We start from the raw sequence: 23124 nt of genomic DNA on the forward strand, positions 1-23124 counted from the left end.
GCGGGCTCGTGGGGTGTCATGGCGGTCGGCGCCATTGATCTATGGGCTGCTTTGAATCTCCCGCAGTTGCCGAGATCGACTTCAAGAAAATGGCCGCGGAGGCAGCACATATGCGGATAGGACTCCGCGTCCATTTTCTTGAAGTCCATCGCGTTGATCTGCGCACGCACCGCGGTCATTTTCTTGAAGCTGATCTCGTCAACTGCGGGAGATTCAAAGCAACATGCTGGCAGATGCCCGCTGCTGTGACACTCCACAAGCCTGCAGCAGTATCGCCGACCCTCTGCACACTGACCCGCCTGAGTTGCGACACCGTGCCTGCAGCATCGCCTACCCTGCCCCCTGGGACCGTCTGAGCTGCTCCCTCCTGGTGAGTACGGCTCTCGGGGAATTACAATCTAAAATATGTGGCGTTCATGGCTCTCTCAGCCAAAAAGGTTCTTGACCCCTGTTCTAAGCTGTCTATATCCTTTAAAAAAATGTCCAAATCTGTAAAACCCAATGTTATGATTTGTAACCAGGCTTAATCTGGATTTCTTTTTTCGGCACCTAAAACTGCAAGTAAAAAAGAAGCAACGAGCGTACAGCACTTCAGGATTGCCATGTACTTTGCTGCCATAAAGGATAGACATGCAGATATGGGCAACAATGTCTATTGTTTTCTCAAATAGTTTTTAATGATATACAGAAAATATTATGAATGTACTACCTCTTCCACATTTTTTTCTTTAGATATGTTGTAATGTACGTCTAAACCACTGGAGGACACAGATAGAAAAGGGCCATATATGGGCCCGTGTAAGGCCCGTTCCAGCATCCCTGCGTTGTCTTGGCTCCCTCTCCTGATGGGGACGCTGGCTCTCTCACCTTCCCGGCCACCCAGCGGTGGCTGCCCTGTCCCCGGTCCGTGCTACTGTTTCCCAGGGCCTGTGCACATCGCACAGACCTCCTGTTCAGCTGCGATGCATCAGGTATTTAAGGTACCTTCCCCTTAAGGGAGGTGCGTGGACAACAAGTTCCATACATTGCTAGTTCTCTGATCCCTTTGTTTTGCTGGTACTGTGCTGTGTGATGATTCCCATCGGTGTTTCAGTGCATGACAATATAGTAGAAAATTATTTCTGGCACACATATGAATTGATACAGGATATTGTGATATATATCATGAATATAGAAAAAAAACAAGGAGAAAAATTGTAGGAAAAATCTGGGACCCAGCTGACCACTTGCCACCATTCATATTGAAGATTTGACATGACACAAGTCAGGTACAGAATATGTTTTTAACTTTAGTAGGTTAGGGACTGTCTCAGATGGGTGCACCGTGACGAGGTGAGACGGCTTCTTACCTTTTTGCAAAAATGTATATACTAAGTACCCGGTTATTAAGCACTTGCAATTTATTTATTTATAGTCAGGGTATTTTTCCTACAATTTTTCTCGTTTTTTTTAGTCTTGAGGCTGCAATTCACATGCTTGTAATGTTGCATGTTTATTGAACATTTGTTACAGCTCAGTTTTTTGGTGTTTTTTATATCATGAATCTATTCTGCGAAAATCGTCAACCATCAGTATTGTCAATGTTTCAGCTCAGTGGTGAGCCTTTATCAAGGCAGAATAATCCTGAGGTAGACAATTAAATGTGTATTATGCAGAGATAAGGCACAAACAATAAATGGTGCAGCCAGGGGATGAGGCAAGGAAAATTAGTGAGACAAGGAGAGATCGTGCTGGAGTCTGGAGAAAGCAGCTTGGTGCAGGGAACAGTGTCCGGTGTATAGGCTGTCCAGTAGCAGTTGTGGCGGATTTCTCCATTATCTCAGTGCATAACAAGTCTGCTGCTGCTGCAACCATCCACACCGATCGCTTTCACAATATCCGCTGCTGCAAGTATCCACGCCGGTTGCTTACACAATATCCGCTGCTGGAAGCATCTGTACCGCCCCGCACTCGGCTGCCGCCGAGCCGCTCGGATCCGGGCTCGCTGGTGGGTGGCTCAAGTGTCTCCGGACCTGGGGGTCACTTTGTTCTGAAAGGCCGCTGGCGCTACTTAGTGGGGTGTTAGGTAGGTGTACGGCCGTAGCCATGTTTAAGTTTGTGACGCCACCCACGGGTTGTGGGGAAGGTGGACACCACCGCTGCGGTTATTGGGCACCCGGGGCAGATGGTGATGCAGCAAGGTGTTAACCCCTCTGTGGGCAGGGATGATGGCCCCGGGACCCGTTGGGTGTCAGTAGCTGGGCGGTGCAGGGCGGTGCGCGGCCGGATGGCACTGTTGTATTCACTGTTATTGACACACACAAGTCTCTGGTAAACAAAGTTGATGGTGGTGTCGGTGCCCGCAGCCGGCTGCGTCTGGTCTCCCACCCGGTTAGTGGTCTTGGCCTTTCTCCTGCACCGTGTAGTGTATTTGGGCTGCCTGCGCTTCAGCGACGGGAGTCCGCTCCCCGGCTGTATGTATGTCGGGAGAGCCCTTTTGCCCGCAGACGTTGGCCCGTGGGATTTCTCTGCCTGTGCGGTGGCTTTCTATCCCCCTCGGTGGGCTGTTGTCTTCAGTCGGGACTTGGGTGGGAAAGGACCTATAGTCCAGACCGCAATCAGTCAATTAACTCAGTCCAGTCGGTTCTGGACCTCGTGTCAGGGTCTGAGTACCCCCCTGTGTGCTCCGGTTTCCGAGTCGGTTCCCCGGGTCGGTACCAGCGGGCCACTACCCTGTCCCGGTCCACCACGGTTCCACCGAGCCGTCTTCCCGCCTCCTGCAGGCTAGGCCACTGTCTGCCTCCTAGCCAAAGGTGCCCGGGCTCCAACCCCGGCACCTGTCAGACTCCTTCACTCAACTCAACTCCAGACTAATCCGCTGTGTTTCCTGCCTCAGGCCCTCTGAACTCCTCGGTGGGCGTGGCCAACCACCTGGCTCCGCCCCCTGGTGTGTCCATTAAGCTCTGAGAGAGGTGACTAAGGTTTATAGTTTGGCTGGTGTTACCCAGTGAGGGACTGGTGTTGTGCGGGGCGCTATCTGTGACTACCTGGCTAGCCCAGGGCATCACACATTCACGTCGGCCGCTGTTACTGCATCCTTCCTTTTATTCCCGCCAAATCCTCGACATCGGCTACAGCTTCTACAACCAGAGACTGTTTGTAGCCGTGGCGCCAGTTGCCGGAGGTACTGTTGATCCCCTGGGGCTCCTCTCTGTCGGCTACCTACCAGCATGTGTACCTATCGCTATCTCTAGTGACGACTCGGTAGCCAATCCAGTTTGCTCCTCAAGGCCAGTGATCGGTACCTTCAGTCCAGTCCAGTCCACTTACCCTGTGCTCGCCCGGCAAGCATTATAGTATGCCCATGTGATCGATCCCACTGGCCCCAGTTCAGCTCAATTCACCGGCCTACAGCAAGAGGTGGTTTGGCAACGTAAACCATAGGACTTGATGCTGATTCATCTTCGGTCACTGGACACCCGCTTTCAAGCCATGTCTCTCTTGAACGTGATACCGGCTGCTTTTCCTACTCCAGCAACAAATCCGGCTCCAAGTTCCGGTCTTTATCTGAAGTTCCCTCAATAATTTAAAGGTGATCCCCAATTATGCAAAGGCTTCATAAGCCAGTGCTCCTTGCCCTTCGGGCTGCTGTCACATCTGTTCTCCTCAGATTGAACCAAGGTGGCCTTTATGATGTCGCACCTGAGTGGCGAAACTCTTGCTTGGATCAACCCACTGTAGGAGAGAAACAATCCAATCATGCAGAACCTGGTAGTCTTCTTGAAACATTCCATAAGGTGTTCGACAAGCCGGGTTGAGTTTCTTCGGCCACATCCTTGCTGGTCAGACTCCACCAAGGGAGTCTCACCATAGGCCAATATGCTGTCCGGTTCCGCACCCTGACCTCCGATTTAGGCTGGAATTATGAAGGACAGGTGGCTTTATTCTGGGAAGGATTGTCTGGAAAAATAAAGGCAAGCTGATGGGTCGGGATGTGCCACCTTCTTTGGACGACCTTGTATCTCTGGCTATCCACATCGACCTACAGTTCTAAGAACGATCCAGAGATGAACTGGGAGAATCGTCTCTATACCAAATTCGAGAAATGTCTGTTTTAGCAGTCTTCCTTGCCTTTCCTAGGCTACATAACCTCGGACACCGACTTGTGGATGGATCTGGACAAGGTATTGGCCAATTAATATCGGCATTTCATTACGCAATTCTCATCTTGGATTCTCCCTATCTCGGCTCTGATCCACAAGGGGGAAAATTCAAAGGTGTTGACCCACAGAAGCAGAGGATGCATTGGTCGCCCTCAAGCAGGCCTTCTCTTCAGCTCCAGTGATGCATAGGCTGGAGACTAGCAAGCAGTTTATCCTGGAAGTAAATGCTTCATCCTCCGGTGCCGGTGCAGTGCTCAAACAGAAGTCTGCTGCAGGTAAGACAGTAACTTGTGGATTCTTTTCCAGGACCTTCTCTCCTGCCGAGTGCAACTACTTGATTGGTGACCAAGAACTATTGGCTATCAAGATGGTCTGGAGGAATAGCGATCTCTGCTAGAGGGAGCGGTGCATCCAGTCATCATCCACATTGACCACAACAACTTGGCCTACCTAAAGTCGTCTCAGAGTGTAATGCTCACGGCTAGTGTAGGGGCAGTGAGAGGGATTAGTGAACCCACTGGGCCACAGGGGGGTCCCGGGCATACCATTTAGTGGGAGGGGCTTGACTAAGCGCCCACCGTGAGGCAGACACAATGTACCACTCCCACGGCAGTGACTGGGACTGTGGCAGCTAGCCCCCAGGACAGGTGATGGACTCAAGTGTAGACACAGTTACAGGTGGGTACAGACAGGTATGGTGGGCATGGCAAGTACAGGCAGGTATGGGAAGGCAGACTTAGGTATAGGTGATGCACACAGGAGTACTGGGATCTTACAACTAGCTAGCATACTGGTATACTGACTAACTGAATGTGTTGCACAGGCACCTCCCCTAATGGGATGGTGCCTTAATACATAGACTGAGATGCTTTTCCTTGAAATGGAACACCGGTCCTTTAAGACAAGGGCCGCTTATGTGGACTCCTGGGAACCCTGTGGAGTATGTACACGGCCCAGGAGGGAGGGAAGGAGGCAGCAGCACACATGGATGGCCGAGGAAGTGCAGGGGGGGACGCGACCCAGCCGGGGCAGTAAGTTGGCATCTCTGTGGAGGCACCGGCGCTACACAGAGATTGAACCGCACCAAGCCCAGTGATCATTGTTCTTTGCAAGCTTTGACTTCAATTTGCACTACCGCCTGGCCGAAAAGAGCGTTAAGGCCGATGCTCTGTTTTGGTCGTTTCTATCAGCCGACCAAGAGAAGCCTCAGCATATTGTTGAGCCTTCCAGGAGGCTGTCGGTGGCTCCTATAGACTTGTCTCAAGTTCCTCCTGTAAGGCATTCATTGCTGAAGCAGACAAGAGGCAAATTGTTCAGTAGGGTCACTCCTCCAAGCTGGTCGGCCACACTGGACAGAAGTCCCTTCAGCTGATTTCTTGGCATTATTGGTGGTCAATGCTACGATAAGATGTCCTAGAGTTTGTTTCGGCCTGTCCTTCTTTTGGCAGCAACCAAACAACAAAGAAGCTTCCTGATGGATGACTGCTTCATCTACCGGTGCCATCGGTTGCAGCACTATGTGGGTGGTAGTAGACGACAGGTTTTCAAAGATAGCCCATTTCACACCACTGACTGGGTTTCCCTCTGCACCAGTCATCGCTAAGCACTTCATCCAGTACATCTTCAGGCTGCATGGTCTACGGAGGTGCTCAATTTACCTCTCAGTTCTGGAGGGCCACTTGCAAGCTACTGGATGCCACCTTGGACTTCTCGTCAGCCGACCAACCGCAGTCCAGCGGCCAAGTAGAGCAGGTGAATCAGATCCTGACAAGCTTCCTGCGGTACTTAGCCAACGAGCACCATAGCGACTGGGTCAAGTTCCATCCTTGGGCGGAATTCTTATATCGCAATCACTCTAGTGAATCCTCCACCATGTCGCCATTTCACATAGTGTATGGACAGCGACACAAAATCTTGTTCCCAATGGCGCTCACATAGGGCAATCCTGCAGCCAATGCTCTGGTCAAGACTTTGTCCCAAGTCCGGGCGGTGACCAAGTCCTCCCTGGAGCAGTCCTCCATCTGTATGAAGAGGCATGCTGACAAGAGACGCAATGGTTCTCATTAGTTCCAGTCAGGAGACAAGGTATGGCTTTCTTCTAGATACGTCCGCCACAAGTTGCCATTTTAAAAGTTGGGTCCCTGCTTTATTAGTCCCTGCGAGGTGCTCCAGTGGATTAACGAGGTATCCTCCAAGCCAAAGCTCCCGGCTTCCTTACAAATTCCCAAATCATTCCATGTGTTCCTCCTTAAACCGTCATCCTGAGTCGTTACTACATGGATCCAGGTAACTCTCCTACTCCGGTCAGTGATGAAGACACCTTTGCGGTAAAAGCCATTCTCGTTGTGAAAAGGTTGCGAGGTTACACCTACTTCTTGATGAACTGGCAGGGGTTTAGCCCTGAGGAGAGGTCGATCTTGTGTATCCTAGATAGGTGGACCAAGCTGTTCTCCGCCATTATCTTGATTGTATCATGCCATCGGGTTACTGGTCTTCCTCTTCACCTTGTTCCTCCTATTCTTCAAACCATGATGTCCTTCTCCAGTGATTGCTCTCTTCATATGATGTGTCCAAAGTAGGCAAGTCATAGCTTGGTGATGTCTGGCTTGATTTGTTTGTTTTTGTTGAAATCCATGATATTGATAACATTCTTCCCAGGACCACATATGAAAGTTGTTGATTTTTCTCCTGTCTTATTCCTTCATTATCCAGGATTTGCATCCATATTACCACAGAAAAGACCAGACTATGTATGAGTTGTGTTTTCATCACCAGTGAAATATTCCTTGATTTGAGGACCTTGTCCAGTGACTTCATTGCCGATTTACACATAGCTATTCATAGCTATTCTCTTATTGACTTCTAGTGTCATTGCTACATCTTCAGTGATCATTGATCAGAGTAGTTTGAAGGCCTTTACAACTTCTAGTTCATCACCGCCCATCTCAAACGTGTCCTGGTCGTACCTGGCAGTAGTCAATATCTTTGTCTTCTTTGTACTAGCTCTGGATGTCACAAACAAGATAACCCATAAAGTTTATTTGAACCAAGAGAACACTTTTTAAATTTAGTAAATAACGAAATGTATCCTAGTCTTATAAATATAGTACATACATGTTAGATCTGTGACATAATATCACATAAATAAACCAAGATGTCATCAAGAGACAACCACATATTGCCCGCTTTTATCTCCGAATATGTCTAACAAATTTTTTAAAAACAGCCGAGGCATTACTGAACCCTAAAAGCATGACAACATATTTATAGTGACCCTCAACTGTGTTACCTGCAGTCTTCCACTAATCTTCTGTTATATGGATAAAGTTACACGCACCCCTGAGATTAAAGGTACCGTCACACTAAACAACTTACCAGCGATCCCAACAACGATACAACCTGATAGGGATCGCTGGTAAGTTGCTAGGAAGTTGCTGGTGAGAGGTCACACAGTCAGACGCTCCAGCGATCCCACCAGCAACCTGACCTGGCAGGGATCGCTGGAGCATCGCTACACGGGTTGCTGGTGAGCTGTCACCAGCAACCAGTGACCAGCCCCCAGTAACGCACTGAAGCGATCCTGCGCTTGGTAACTAAGGTAAATATCGGGTAACCAACCCGATATTTACCTTGGTTACCAGCGCACGCAGCTACACGTGCAGAGAGCAGGGAGCAGCGCACACCGCTTAGCGCTGGCTCCTTGCTCTCCTAGTTACAGCACACATCGGGTTAATTACCCGATGTGTGCTGCAGCTACATGTGCATAGAGCAGGAGCCGGCACTGACAGTGAGAGCGGCAGAGGCTGGTAACGAAGGTAAATATCGGGTAACCAAGGACAGGGCTTCTTGGTTACCCGCTGTTTACAATGGTTACCAGCGTCCGCAGAAGCCGGCTCCTGCTGCCTGCACATTTAGTTGTTGCTGTCTCGCTGTCACACACAGCGATCTTTGCTTCACAGCGGGAGAGTAACAACTAAAAAATGGCCCAGGACATTCAGCAACAACCAACGACCTCACAGCAGGGGCCAGGACATTCAGCAACAACCAGCGACCTCACAGCAGGGGCCAGGTTGTTGCTGGATGTCACACACAGCAACATCGCTAGCAACATCACTGCTACGTCACAAAAGTTGTTCGTTAGCAGCGATGTTGCTAGCAATGTTGCTTAGTGTGACAGGGCCTTTAGTTTGGTGACCACAGGTGAGATTACATATTGTACTTTTAGGCAAACAAGTGTTTAGTACCAGAACAATGGGACAATCAGAATCTCTTTGTGGGGTATTGTTTAGATTCGGACACAGAAAATTTACCAGCAAAGTTTCCAGATATATTGGATGTGGCTTAAGACAGAGTCACAGATAAAAACACACATGTGTTCTGACACTCTGGGGACTAGCGTAAAATATCTCCCTGGTGCCGGTCAATAACTGGGTTATGTTTATTTAACCAAAGCCCAAGACCACAGTGGCAGGCTGGTTCAATGATAAATGACACAGATTCCAAATGTAAATCTCCAACATGCAGGGACACCTCCTCAGTGATATACTTCACCGCACCCTTCGTGAAAGGTGCATAATCAATAGTAATGACTTTCCTAGGAAAACAATTTTACCAAGGGTAAGCCAAGATCCTTTGCCATCTTGGCATCAACAAAACTTTCTTCAGAACTATTATCAATAAAGGGTTCAAGTCTCACATTTTTCTAGATAAGATAAACAACCAGAGAGAGATAATTTAGCAAAACCATAGGGAAATACCTGTGTGCCTGGGTGGGCATCTCAGGTCCTACCCAAGGCACGGATGTCTTTCTGGCGGCAGTTGTCTTAGACAGTCATGCATCTGACCTCCAGACTATAAGGAGCAGAGAACCAATTACTCCAGCTGGACAGCACACACACCCATACTACCAGATTGGACAGCACTATAGTACCCTAATCTTAGTGGATGGGAAATGCCTGCGTCACCCAGAGCTTCTGATCCAGAGTCCGACATCTCCTCCATCACCAGCGCGACCCACACAGTGACAGAACCAGACATTACAAGATCAGGTCTCACCAGATATGTAACAGTATGCCATTTATAAAGCTGGTGTCACACTAAGCGACAGCGACAACGACGTCGCTGTTACGTCACCATTTTCGGTGACGTAACAGCGACCTTGTAAGTCGCTGTTATGATCGCTGCTTAGCTGTCAAACACAGCGACGCAGCAGCGATCATAACGTCGCTGTGCTACATGTGCAGAGAGCAGGGAGCCGCGCTTAGCGCTGGCTCCTTGCTCTCCTGCAGCACACATCGGGTTAATTAACCCGATGTGTGCTGCAGCTACATGTCACAGTTCAGAGAGCAGGGAGCCGCGCGCACTGCTTAGCGCTGGCTCCTTGCTCTCCTTGCTACAGTATACATCGTTTTAATTACCCGATGCATACTGCAGCCACATGTCACAGTGCAGGAGCCGGCGCTGGCAGCAAGAGCGGAGGCTGGTAACCAGCGTAAACATCGGGTAACCAGGGAAAGGTCTTCCCTTGGTTACCCGATGTTTACGCTGGTTACAGCTTACCGCAGCTGCCAGTGCCGGCTCCTGCTCGCTTCATTTCGTCGCTCTCTCGCTGTCACACACAGCGATGTGTGTGTCACAGCGGGAGAGTGACGACCAAAAATGAAGCTGGACATTCAGCAACGACCGGCGACCTCACAGCAGGGGCCAGGTCGTTGCTGAATGTCACACACAGCGACAGCGACGGGACGTCGCTGCAACGTCACAGAAAATGGTGACGTAGCAGCAACGTCGTTGTCGTTGTCGCTGTGTGTGACACCAGCTTAATAAGAGCGGCTTCCGGACACTTAAGGCAGGGTTTACTGTAATCAGGAACAGATAATGAAACTTCTTGATCAGGTATTTGCTGTTGATATAACCTGCTGGCAGAAGGAATCTTAAAGTTCATTTTAATCAAAATATTTTGGAATAGTAATAATTTCAAAAATTGGATGTTTAAAAAAAAATAAATGTTCCTCTGCTGCAATAATCTTATAAACGAGTCCCTGCTGTGTACTGTGCAATAGCCTATCTGAAAACAAACACCCCTGACCCAACCGATTCCTGTACAAACTTAGGTTCATAGCTGTTCAGTCCCTAGTCCTCTCCCTAACCACAGTGCTAGGAGAGGACAACTCAAACCTGGCTTCCTAATCAGCCGTCAAGTTTTCCTCATACCTCCTTAAGAATTGGCGGGAAAGGGGGACAGCACTATAATCCTGAATCAGGATAGAAAGGATTCCTTAGTGAGAAAACATAAACCACAAAAATAAATGGAAAAAGTGAAGTACTTCTGCTAAAAAGAAATGCCTCCTACTGCCTAGCTATGAAAAACAGAAAGGACTAGGATAGACAGAAGCAGCATAGAAAAATAACCTAGATGATCTCTGACTGACAGGAATCCAAGGCACTATGGCTGTGACGCCAAATCGGATCCACGAAGAATATCACCAGAAGGAAAGATCAGAAAGGGGAAGGTTTAAATAGCAGCACCCAAAAGGTGATAGGGAAGGCTGAATTAACAACTGAAAACATCTGCTGTCTGAAAAAGAATGAAACAAGGACAAGAGATAAAATGAACATGGACAGAAACAGAACCCACTGTGGCTCATTGGAGAAAGAAGAAGTCAATCACACAACACAGGCTTGCCCGATTTGAATCCCGAGACATGAAAGGAAGATAATCACATGGGAGCACACCAAGCTACATTAAAAAAAAGCAAAATGTGGAGCGCAAGAAAGTTCAGTGGTCCAAGGAGAAGGGTGGAGAGCCCAAATCCAGGACAGGAGTTTAACAGTACCTCCCTCCAAAAAAGTCCATAAGCTGCCAGCGGTGTAGAAACTACTGTACCTTTGAGAACCATGATTAAAGGTGAGGTTGATCCTCCAAGCCCAAGGTCCAGGTGGGTTCACGAGCAATGGTCATCAGTGCAGCAGGCAGGTAAAACAAAAGGTACTAGAAGATGCAGACAAATAAGAGATGTCCTGGAGACTGCAGAGAGGTAGCTGAGATACTGGAAACCGCAGGCAGGAATGAGACATCATGGAGACTGCAGACAGGTAGCTGAGATACTGGAAACCGCAGGCAGGAATGAGACATCATGGAGACTGCAGAGAGGTAGCTGAGATACTGGAAACCGCAGGCAGGAATGAGACATCATGGAGACTGCAGAGAGGTAGCTGAGATACTGGAAACTGCAGGCAGGAATGAGACATGGAGACTGCAGACAGGTAGCTGAGATGCGGGAAACCGCAGTCAGGTACTAAGCAGGTCATGTTGCAAACACAAATAAAGAGTCTTAACAGCAAGACACAAGGTGTGTGTCTTTGTAGGCCTTATATAAGTCTTAGTATTAAAACTTAAAACTGTATCTTGTGTAACAAGGTGGAGGGTATGTATCACAGAGGTGTAAATCTGGATGTCCGCTTTGGATCTTGCAGTGCCACAAGTCCTATTAGGGTGCTCCAGGGACAGGTTGTACAGATAGCTGGACAGACGGACGGGTCTGCCTATCCACATAACTCCACCCATGTATGTGTCTCGTGTCAAAATGGAGACTGTTTGACACATGGTCAGTGTGAGGAGGCTGTGTTATCTCCAGGAAGGAATCCACTGAGAGAGATGATTAGCTGGTCCTGACCAGGACTGTGTATAGAGGTTGTGAAGTCTCTGGAAGGAACTCAGTGAAGAAAGGAGGGTTTGCCTCTTCTGATCAGGGTCAGTGTACGAAAGTTTGTGATACCTCTGCAGGGTACCTCTGGAAATGGGCGAGTATACTGACTGGGGTCAGTGAGTGGAGGCTGAGATAGCTCCACTGGAATACTTGTATGGAGAAGTGGTAACCGAACCTGTGCGGGGTAAAGGGAGTTAAACGGGCTGTGTAACCATGCTGTGTGCCTTTAAGCCAGAAGAGGATTTGTATGTTACCAGATGTGCGGTTATTGTGTTGCTTTAATAAACCCACTGGACTTTTAAATGGAAAGCGCTTCTGTCTACCTCAGTGAGCAAGCAAAGTGAGTAATCCCATCCCACTTGCTAAAAAGACTCTAAAAGGGGCTTTACACGCTACGACATCGCTAATGCGAACTCGTTGGGGTCACGGAATTGGTGACGCACATCCGGCCGCATTAACGATGCGGTTGCGTGTGACACCTATGAGCGATTTTTGCATCGTCGCAAAAACGTGCAAAATCGCTCATCGGTGACATGGGGGTCCATTCTCAAAAATCGTTACTGCAGCAGTAACGAAGTTGTTCCTCGTTCCTGCGGCAGCACACATCGCTCCGTGTGACACCGCAGGAACGAGGAACCTCTCCTTACCTGCCTCCCGGCCGCTATGCGGAAGGAAGGAGGTGGGCGGGATGTTACGTCCCGCTCAGCTCCGCCCCTCCGCTTCTATTGGGCGGCGGTTCAGTGACGCAGCTGTGACGTCGCTGTGACGCTGAACGAACCGCCCCCTTAGAAAGGAGGCGGTTTGCCGGTCACAGCGACGTCGCCGGACAGGTAAGTAGTGTGACGGGTCTGGGCGATGTTGTGCGGCACGGACAGCGATTTGCCCATGTCGCACAACAGATGGGGGCGGGTACCCACGCTAGCGATATCGCTACCGATATCGCAGCGTGTAAAGCGGCCTTTAGTTTGTCTGTGCACCTCGACCTGCTCAGTACCTGTCTGTGGTTTCCAGTATCTCAGCTATCTGTCAGGACATCTCCTGCCTGGAGTTTCAAATATCTTGGCTACTTTTCTGTGGTCTTCAGGATGTCTCCTGCTTGCGGTTTGCAGTATTTTCACTATGTCTGCCTTCTCCAGGACATCTCCTGCTCCTGCGATTTCTATAATTTCTGCTACTTGTTTTTGGCTTCTAGAACGTCTCCTCTGCCTGCGGCTTCTAGCACCTCTGCTACCGGTCTCCCTTGTGCTTCGTCTGCCATGTGCCCACCCAAACCTTGGAAGATCCACCTCAGCTAGAGAGCACCTAACAGCCTTTCGACCAGATACACTTCAATGTGTCTACAGAATGTTTTTTTACCTCCTAAGTACCTATCACAGTGGATAAAATTGAACCAAAACAAGAATGTAATCTAATATTATGGAAAAAAGTTTTAAACAGATTCTCAATATTGATTATTAATAGCAAATTCAGCTAAGGTGAGATCTTCCACCTAGTCATACTGATTATCAGACATAACACCGAACATACTGCTCAAGTGTTAGATTAGTGCATTCAGTCTGACCATTGGTCTCAGGTGGGTCGCCAGAAGAAAAAAAATAAATCTCAATACTCATCATTTTAACAGAATGTCGGAAACTTTATTTTACAGAATACCATGAAAACACAATATGTGTCTCAAGAATAACTTACTTAAGATTTGAGAATTAGGCAACCCAAAATGATAGTGTACTGAATCGGTCAACTACAATCTGGATAACAGTCTCCAATTCTGAGGGTGGGAAATCAGTGATGACGCGGTGGGTCCAAGGACTCGTAGGGGCTGGAGAGACCTAGTGGGACAGGTTTGGGACATCTTGGCTTGAGCACAAGTTTCACAAGTGAGTACGAATTCCCTATAGTCCCCAACGATGGTTGGCCACCAAAAATTCTTGGCTATCAGATAGATAGTATTGTCCATGCCAGGGTGATCTGCAAGCACAGAATCATGAAGCTTTTGAAAAATACATAGGCGAAATTAGAAAGGAACAAATACTTTTTTGGTAGGAGTATGTCAGGGGATAGGTTTTGGGATCTAAGGGTCTCTTCTGCAAGATCTAGGGATCAGAAGACACAACTATAAAATGGTGTCTTTATATTTTGCATATTTGCACCTTGGAGGAAGTGGCGCCTTTCCTTGCAGCCTACTTAATTGCCAACAATTCATGATTACCGATGTCGTAATTTCTCCTGACAGATTGAGTAAGAGATGGTGTAACTTGCGATAACACTGGTACAACTCCAACTTCGGCAGTTTTGACAGCCACAATAAAAGAACACTCTAATTCGAGTGGAATGAATTCCGGTCAGACAAGAAAAAAAAACCAAGTTATTATAATTAAATGAAGGGTAAGACTGCCTCAGGCTTCCAATTAAACACTTCTGCCCCATGTTTAGCAAATAAGGAATTATTTATGAGTCTTTAGCGCACCATGTGTGCATGTCGGATATGTTACTCAATATCAGGTGAATCAGCCAAGATGTCATCCAAGTAGAAAAACCCATATTTACCACTTATATCTCTTAATATGTCATCAACTAAATTTTGAAAAACATTTGCCACAATAAAGGGCCCAAAAATCATCACCAGACACTCATACTGACCCTCAGGTGTGTTAAATGCAGTCTTCCATTATCTTCTTTTCTTACACTGATGAGCTTTTATGCAGCTATGAGACTAAAGCGGGCTTTACACGCTACGACATCGCTAATGCGGAGTCGTTGGGGTCACGGAATTCGTGACGCACATCCGGCCGCATTAGCGATGCCGTTGCGTGTGACATCGATTAGCGATTTTGCATCGTTGCAAAACAGTGAAAAATCGCTAATCGGCGACACGGGGGTCCATTCCCAATTATCGTTACTTCAGCAGTAACGAGGTTGTTCCTCGTTCCTGCGGCAGCACACATCGCTGCGTGTGACGCCGCAGGAGCGAGGAAGCTCTCCCTACCTGCCTCCCGGCCGCTATGCGGAAGGAAGGAGGTGGGCGGGATGTTACGTCCCGCTCATCTCCGCCCCTCCGCTGCGATTGGGCGGCGGTTCAGTGACGTTTCAGTGACGCCGCATGGACCGCCCCCTTAGAAAGGAGGCGGTTCGCCCGTCACAGCGACGTCGCCGGACAGGTAAGTATGTGTGACGGCTCTGGGCGATGTTGTGCGGCACGGGCAGCGATATGCCCGTGTCGCGCAACAGATGGGGGCGGGTACCCACACTAGCGATATCGGGACCGATATCGCATTTTGTAAAGTAGCCTTTAGTTTAGTGAAGCAATGTGCCCCAAACCAGCTGGTTGTAGAGATCAGGGATGAGTGACAAAAGATACTGCTTCTTTACAGAAAATTTGTTAAGTTTCTGATAGTCAATACATAATTTGTGAGCACCAGGTTTATCTACTGGCAGGGCCGTATTTGCGACTAGGCACCCGTGGTCCTGTGCCTGGGGCGACGTGTTGCGGGGGGCGGCTGCTTTCTGGCAGCAAAAAAAAAATATTATTTTTACATCCTCTCCCCCTCTGTTAGAAAGTCTAACAAATCCGCTGTGTTTTTGGAGGTGGGAGGCGTACCTCTATTTATTTGTATGCGCGTTCCAGTGCCCACGCCTTGCGAGTCAGGGAATATCCAAAATGAACGCTAGATAGGGCTCTTAATTATCTGGATAGGGTAGATAGGAGGAAATTATTAATGAATAAAATATGTGATAAATCCAAATATATCAAAATGGAGGATTATTCTGCACCTATTACTTTCTCCACAACTTTTAGCCCACAATATGATAGTATAATTCGGATTATCAAGAAATATGTGCCTATTTTGAACCAGAATGTAAAATTAGCAAACACATTCAAATCTAATTCTGTGCGTTTTGTATCTTGCTACAACCCTTGGCAACATATTGTGTCCCAGTTATCATATTCAAAATGTGGTTAGATCTAATAGCACATGGCTCACATTTAGAGTTTTGTTTTTTTTTTAGATGTGGCCACTTTCCCTGTAAGGTGTGTCAATATGTTGCTATGGGTGATACCTTTTTTCCTTTTCTACTGGGTTGCAATATCAGTTGAAGAGACATATGAATTGTAACAGTGAAGGCGTTATTTCTTATTAACTGTACTCTATGCTGCAAGCAATATGTCGGCTGTACAGTCGGACCGCTGAAGAACCGCCTCATACGACACGTTTTGGATACGGCCAAGACATACTTATGCGGTTCTTCAGCGGTTTCTAAGCATTTTTCCTTGCAACATGGAGGGGATCTTTTAAGTCTTAAATTCAGAGCTATTGAAAAGGTTAGTAGTCGGATAGAGGAGGAGATTTTCAAAGAAAAATCTTTAACTGTGAATCCTTTTGGATTTTTCAACTTGATACAACGGTTCAACAGGGGCTGAATATCCACCAAGACTTAATTGTTCAATATAATTAATTTTGTATAAAATAGTAATGTTGTTTCATGTGTATATGTTATTATATTCCTTATGTATTGTTACTATTTTATTATACTGTGTGTATTTGTGTATGAGTGATTTTCCCTGTGTACAGGTGTACTTGTAAGGTGTATAAGGGAGCCAATTTGGGCTCCAACAGGTAACCTGTTGCATGATGGGATATAGCAGACAATTTAGAGGTATTGCCAATCACTGTTAGTAACCATGAATAAGACTTAAGGCTGCTTTACACGCAGCGACATTGCTAGCGATGTCGCTCGTGAAAGCAGCCTCCCCCGTCGTTTGTGCGTCACGGGCAAATCGCTGCCCGTGGCGTACAAAATCGCTAGTACCCGTCACACGGACTTACCTGCCTAGCGACGTCGCTGTGGCCGGCGAACCACCTCTTTTCTAAGGGGGAGGTTCGTGCGGCGTCACAGCAACGTCACACGGCAGGCGTCCAATAGAAGCGGAGGGGCGGAGAGCAGCCGCATGAAAGTCACGCCCACCTCATTGCCGGAGGACGCAGGTACGGTATTGTTCGTCATTCCTGCGGTGTCACACGTAGCGATGTGTGCTGCCTCAGGAACGACGAACAACCTGTGTCCTGCACCAGCAACGATTTTTTGAAAATGAACGACGTGTGAACGATCAACGATTAGGTGAGTATTTTTGATCGTTAACACTCGCTCATAGGTGTCACACGCAACGACGTCGCTAACGACGCCGGATGTGCGTCACGAATTCTGTGACCCCGACGACATATCGATAGCAATATCGTTGCGTGTAAAGCCCCCTTTAGGGTATCTTTCTTGTCAAAATGCGTTGGATCATATATCTTGTTTTGTGTTGGATACCATCTATTATGGTCTTTTAAAGAAGAAATAAATGGTGTTTTTATTTATTCCTGCCTGAGATCCGCTGGATTTGTTTTTCGCTTTGGATTCTATTTATTCCCCACCTGGGATTTCCATGCGGACTATGTGGTACACTCCTGACTGGGACTAGGGTGAGCTGGCTTTTTGTCAATGATGTGTTGGCATTATTTTGCAATGTATATTAGTATTATTGGTCTAGGTATGGTGGGTGTTATTCAGTAACACTATATCATATGTGTTATTCGGTAATTGTATGTGTCACGCTGTACAAAGGGCTAGTAAGAAGTGAGTACAGCGTAATCCCCACTAGGTGGCAGCAGAGTAGTGAAGGAGAGTCAAAGTTACACTGTAACAGAAAGGCAGCTAAAGTACAGCAGAGTAACTCAAGCAGGCAGCTAACAGGCGAACCACCAGGGGGCAATAGAGTAGTCATACAGGCAGGGTCTAGCCAGGACATCAAGTCACTGCAGAGGGAGGATCAAAATCAGGTCAGAAAACACAACCGAGTCAGAAGTCGGGAGATTAGGGATGCAGAGGGAAACACAAACAACAGACTGGAGCGGGAAGTCAGACACTGGGACAGATGGACAAACGGGAGAGGGTACAGGTCAGGGCACGACAACAAAGAGTCAGATAAACCAGGAAATCTCACCAGAGCCAGTCACAGGCTGCAGAGCAAAACTATAACCAGCACTGGAATGCAGTTTCAGAGACCAGATATAGTGTCTCCTGAAACCAGAATGAGGCTTATGGGAGTTAACCCTGACATGACCAGGCCGAGTCTGTGAAACTCTGGAGCGGAGAATACCGGTCCTGGATCATGACAGTATGACTATTTTGTTAATGCGTTACTAAAAAGAAATGTAGATGATTATAAATTTGTATTATTTAAATGGCGGCAGTAAATGTATCACTAATTACTGTGAGGCACTTTGGTAGGACTATTTTTTTTAGTACGGTTTACTCTGGAGTTCTTTGATTTGTTTGCTGTGGCTGATTCCACTGTTTGCAGGCGCTGCGGTGCCCAACGAGCGTCAGGAGTCACACACAGTCACAAAACGGAGCACAGCACTGCCTAGACTGGTCTTCTGCAGATGGACTGGTATATGTATAGCCTGGCTAGGATGAATATTAATTCATAATGTGTATATTCACCCCCCAATAACTTGTATGCCCCTAGTAACTTGTATGCTGCCCCCAGTAACTTGTATGTTCCCCCCAGTAACATATATTGTTTATTATTTTAATATTTAATTGTATTTTTTTTTATTGGGGGGGGGCATTCAGACTTTTGCTATGGGCCCCATGATTTCAATAATGTACGCCCCCTGCCTTAGGGGGGGACTATAACCTGTGATCGTCTTAATCGCTGGTGCTTTATACAGCAATGCCATTGCATTGCCTTGTAGACCTCCATCCTCCTGTACCTGTCTGTGCCTTGTATTGTTTGATTATTGTACTTGTCCCTATTTTGTATACCCCTTTCACATGTAACGCGCCATGGAATAAATAATAATAGTTGCTGCATACAGAATAAATCACAGTCTCCTCCAATACCAGGCCAGAGGCAGGGTTTCAAAGGAGATCTGCTATGACAAGCACAGAGGACTTCACCACATCCCCTGCTGTTACAGCTACCCACTGGTGAACCACAATCACGTCACAAGAGCTGAAAATGGGGTGCCTTCATTCTGGTGCATGTTAAGTCCTGCTGTCAGAAGGATTTTAAAGGTTAATTAAGGTTGGTACTCCACTCTACCCACGATTTTTAGCGGCAGTTCTTGGCTGTAATACACAGCCATTACCTGTCGGCCCGCTCCATACACCAGTTTCCGATATGTGCCGTACATGTACAGTGGATTTTGTGATGGGATCATCTAGACCCCTCACCCCTCCTTTCCGGTGAGGTAAGGGGGATGACGGCGAATGATATACAAAGGACAACTACAGTTTTGGAACATTCTACTTTAGATCATATTTTCCAACAGTAACCTCCCAGTGGAATAATATGACCACTCTTTTTCCAAACAAATTTTTACCATGCTAGACACGACTATGATATATCCATAATTTGGGGTAAGATTCTGTGGGTTGCTAGCTGTGAACCAAATTGCACCCAACGACATATGAAGTATTAAGCCTGTACTCCTTTGCACTTGTGGATTTTACCGTAATCATTTATGTAATAAACTAGGAATTTTTTTATTTTCACTATGCTAGACTAACATTGTACTTTTTGGATGGCAGCCGAGACCGAGCAGGGAATGCCAAATAGTTTGAGCCTGTTCTAATTCTCCATGTTTTCTATACAAAGATATGTTCCTACCTGTGCACACTGCATCCAGAACAATCATACAGCGAGCAAATGGTCATACAAACAAAAAATAAATATTAAAATACATCTATATCCCGAGTACTTCACCTATAAGAGTCTATTACATTAAGTCACACACGGACTGTAAAATAATGAGGACACATCTTATATCCCAGTCGCTTTATTGACACAAGGAACAAATAAAGGCACAGTTCGCCGCCCGGGCCATCGCCACACAATGTGGACATCACTACTTCTTAGGTTTGATATCTCTCTTAACCTGCTTGCTGAGCTCGCCCACCAGTCTCCAAAACTCGTTAAACTTCAGCTCATTGTCCTGGTTAATATCCAGTTCCTTCATCTTTTCCTCTAAGGAGACATCCTTTAAAAAAAAAAAAAAGTAAATTTTACGTGAAATCTTGCTCAAGACATCTCCACACACAACGGCAGCCGATGCAGAGGATGGAGCCCAATATTAAGAATGTTGGATTTCTATAGTCTGGTCCCATGGTCTTGGCCATTAATGTATCAGGATTCCCACCGGCTAGTGACCGCTGCATACTAACTAAACAAGTATGTCACTGATTTGCTGGACATTACATTTAGGCTCAGACTTACCTTCATCAGGTGCGGCAGCTCATCATGAGAAAGTTTGATGAATTCATTGACACTCAGAGTTCCTTTCTTGCCCTCCTCTCCGGCGTGGTCAAAAAAACATTTCACTATTGTTACAATGGCATGTTCCAGTTCAGTCTGTGAAGATGCCATCTTATGCTGTGGTGTTAACAAGCCTGGCACCAAAAGGAAAGAGCGTTGTAAATAGAGGGGCACAGGTAATAATAGCCAGAAGCCAAGAAATTGCAAAAAATAAAGGATGCAGGGACAGCGAGAAAGGGGCGCAGCAGAGCGCACAGGCAGAAGACATTACCAGCTCACACCCGTGTTCTGCGCTGACTGATCACTCACACAGATGTAGCTGTATACCAGTCCCACCACATTTCCAAGTCCTGGCACCAGAACAGTCCCCCAGTGTACTGCCGAGAGGAGTGACCCTCGCCGCCCACCTCACAAAGCCAACACTTATTAACTCTTCTGTAAGTAGCAAGCAAGGCACACATCAGCCAACTTCCAGTATGGCATCATTCATGCCATGTGGTGTAAACTGTGCACCCCACCACCATCTGAGCCAATCAGATCCCTGTAAAAGATCTTGTACACAGCAGACCCCAATTTGGTGGCATCTTAAATGCTTGACATATAATACAGACAGTCACCGAATAATTCTGAACATCATGTAAGGAATGTGTAGACCATGGGAGAGTCGCCAACAACCGGTCTAACCGCAGACCTGTTCCATCCTTTTATGTGTTTCACAAGACCTCCTTCAGACATCTATTTTTCCATATACATGTGCTTTGTTTTTCAAATAGAGCACATACCAGTTATAGTCTGTGACTTTTTGCATCCAGTTAGTTACAGACAAAAAAAAACAAAAAACAAAAAAAAAAACCACCCCAAAATGTCCATTTTGACCCGCGTTACGGATAAATATTTGTATTACAAAAGAAAAAAAAAAAATAATATTGACTGCACACAATGCCATCTGTGTGCCGTCCTTTATTGTTATTGCAATGGGTAGGAGAAGCTTTACCATTTTTATTTTTTTAATATGAGAAAATCACTTCTCAAATGTAACTATGTAAAAAAATTTGGATAGTAAAAACAAACACTTGTAAAAAAAACCCAAAAAAACTAAATGAAAATCAGATCCAAAACACTGATCAAAATCAGAGCAGATCATTGACGTCTGAATGAGGCCTAAAGCAACATCCGAATCCTTGATACTAGTCTGACTCAGACACCACAGGAAGCAATATATATATAAGCCTTAGGCTATGTGCCTACGGGCGCTCGTACCTGCAGATGTATCCGCAGGTACGAGCGCATGTTTCCCGCAGCTGCCCGCCGACGTCCGCAGCTGTTTTTAGCTGCTAGATTACAGCGGAATAGCTGCGGGAAATATGCGGACATTCATGCGGCTTACCTGCGGACGTCCCGACCTCTTATCTCCATAGCGGAGGGCCGGGACATCCGCAGGTAATTCCGCATGAATAATTGACATGCAATTATACATGCGGATGCCTACATCCGCAGCATGTTCGGCAGCCGCACTTTCCGCAGCGTGGACACAGCACTCCCCATGTCCCATAGGATAACATGGGGAGTGACTACATGCTAAAACCTGCGGATTTATCTGGAAAATCCAGAAAAATCCGCGGCAAAATCCGCAGAAACAAGGCCCCGTGGGCACATAGCCTAAGGCTGGAATCACACTTGTGAGTGTAAAATCAGTCGGATTTTCATGCCAGAAAGTCGGTCGATTTATGTTCGCATTTCATCAGTGTGCTGTCAGTGTGCTGTCAGTGTTTACCCTCAGCAGCTGCTATTCATGTACTGTTATGTACAGGAGCATTTACAGTGTTCTCTGCTACATGCGTGAAATGTATTGAGAAAAACGCATGTCACTAGTATAGTCCGTGTGCCGTCTGTGTGACATCCTTTTTTTTTCACGTACCCATAGACTTTCATTGAAGAGACTCGTGCGAGAAACTCACCAAAGCGCAGAATGCTGTGATTTTTTTTTATCAGTCCGACTTGGACTGAGAAAAAAATAACAGCAGATGGGAGCTGCCTCATTGATTAACATGTGTCCGAGTGCAATGCGAGAATTTCTCGCATTGCACTCGTGCGAGTTAATCGCAAGTGTGAAGCCGGCCTAAAGGGTGCTTTACACGCTGCGACATAGCTAACGATATATTGTCGGGGTCACGTCGTTAGTGACGCACTTCTGGCGCCGTTAGCGACATCGCAGCGTGTGACACCAAGGAGCGACGATCAATGAGCGCAAAAACGTGAACAAATGTTGCTCGTTGACACGTTGCTCCTTTCTCAAATATCGTTGCTGCTGCAGGTACGATGTGGTTCGTCGTTCCTGCGGCAGCACACATCGCTGTGTGTGACACCGCAGGAGTGAGGAAGATCTCCTTACCTGCATCCACCAGCAATGCGGAAGGAAGGAGGTGGGCGGGATGTTATGTCCCGCTCATCTCCGCCCCTCCTCTGCTATTGGACGGCTGCCGTGTGACATCGCACAAACCGCCCCCTTAGAAAGGAGGCAGATCGCCGGCCAGAGCGACGTCACAGGGAAGGTAAGTATGTGTGACGGGGGTAAGTGATGTTGTGTGCTACGGGCAGCGATTTGCCCATGACGCACAACCGACGGTGGCGGGTACGCTCGCTAGCGATATCGGTACCGATATTGCAGTGTGTAAAGTACCCTTTAGGCCATGTGCCCACAGGAGATCGTACCTGCGGACCTTTCTGCAGGTATTTCCGCAGGTTCACGCAGCAGCTCCCCGGAATCCGCAGCTATCCATTGTTGCGGTATTTCTGCGGAATTGTTGTGGTAAACCTGTGGAAAAAGTGCAGATTTCATGCGGAATTCCTGCCCTGTATCTCCATAGTAGAGGAGCGGGAATTCCGCAGATAATTCCGCATGAATAATTGACATACAGTTACGTGCGGCTGTGGGAAATCTGCAGCATTTTCTGCAGCCGCAAATACT

At 47.1% G+C, this 23124-nt stretch overlaps 2 protein-coding genes across 6 annotated transcripts in view; one reads left to right on the plus strand and one right to left on the minus strand.

Annotated features, from left to right (window-relative positions):
- Positions 1 to 23124, plus strand: part of S100A1 (S100 calcium binding protein A1) — a 71932-nt gene that overhangs the window by 28638 nt on the left and 20170 nt on the right. The window lies entirely within an intron of this gene.
- LOC142257802 (protein S100-A13-like) overlaps positions 19665 to 23124 on the minus strand; it is a 70892-nt gene continuing 67432 nt past the window's right edge. For 2 of the 3 annotated variants that reach the window (XM_075330024.1, XM_075330021.1), the window contains exons 2-3: positions 20118 to 20290; positions 19665 to 19881 (exon numbers count right to left, since the gene is read on the minus strand). In XM_075330024.1, coding sequence (XP_075186139.1) covers positions 19750 to 19881; positions 20118 to 20267 — 282 coding nt within the window. In that variant the 5' untranslated portion in view covers positions 20268 to 20290 and the 3' untranslated portion in view covers positions 19665 to 19749. Of the gene's footprint in view, positions 19882 to 20117; positions 20291 to 20427; positions 20498 to 23124 lie in introns of those variants that run through there. The other variant, XM_075330022.1, reaches the window with a different exon arrangement.

This window comes from Anomaloglossus baeobatrachus, chromosome 12 (assembly GCF_048569485.1).
Source record: "Anomaloglossus baeobatrachus isolate aAnoBae1 chromosome 12, aAnoBae1.hap1, whole genome shotgun sequence".
Taxonomy (NCBI): Eukaryota; Metazoa; Chordata; class Amphibia; order Anura; family Aromobatidae; genus Anomaloglossus; species Anomaloglossus baeobatrachus.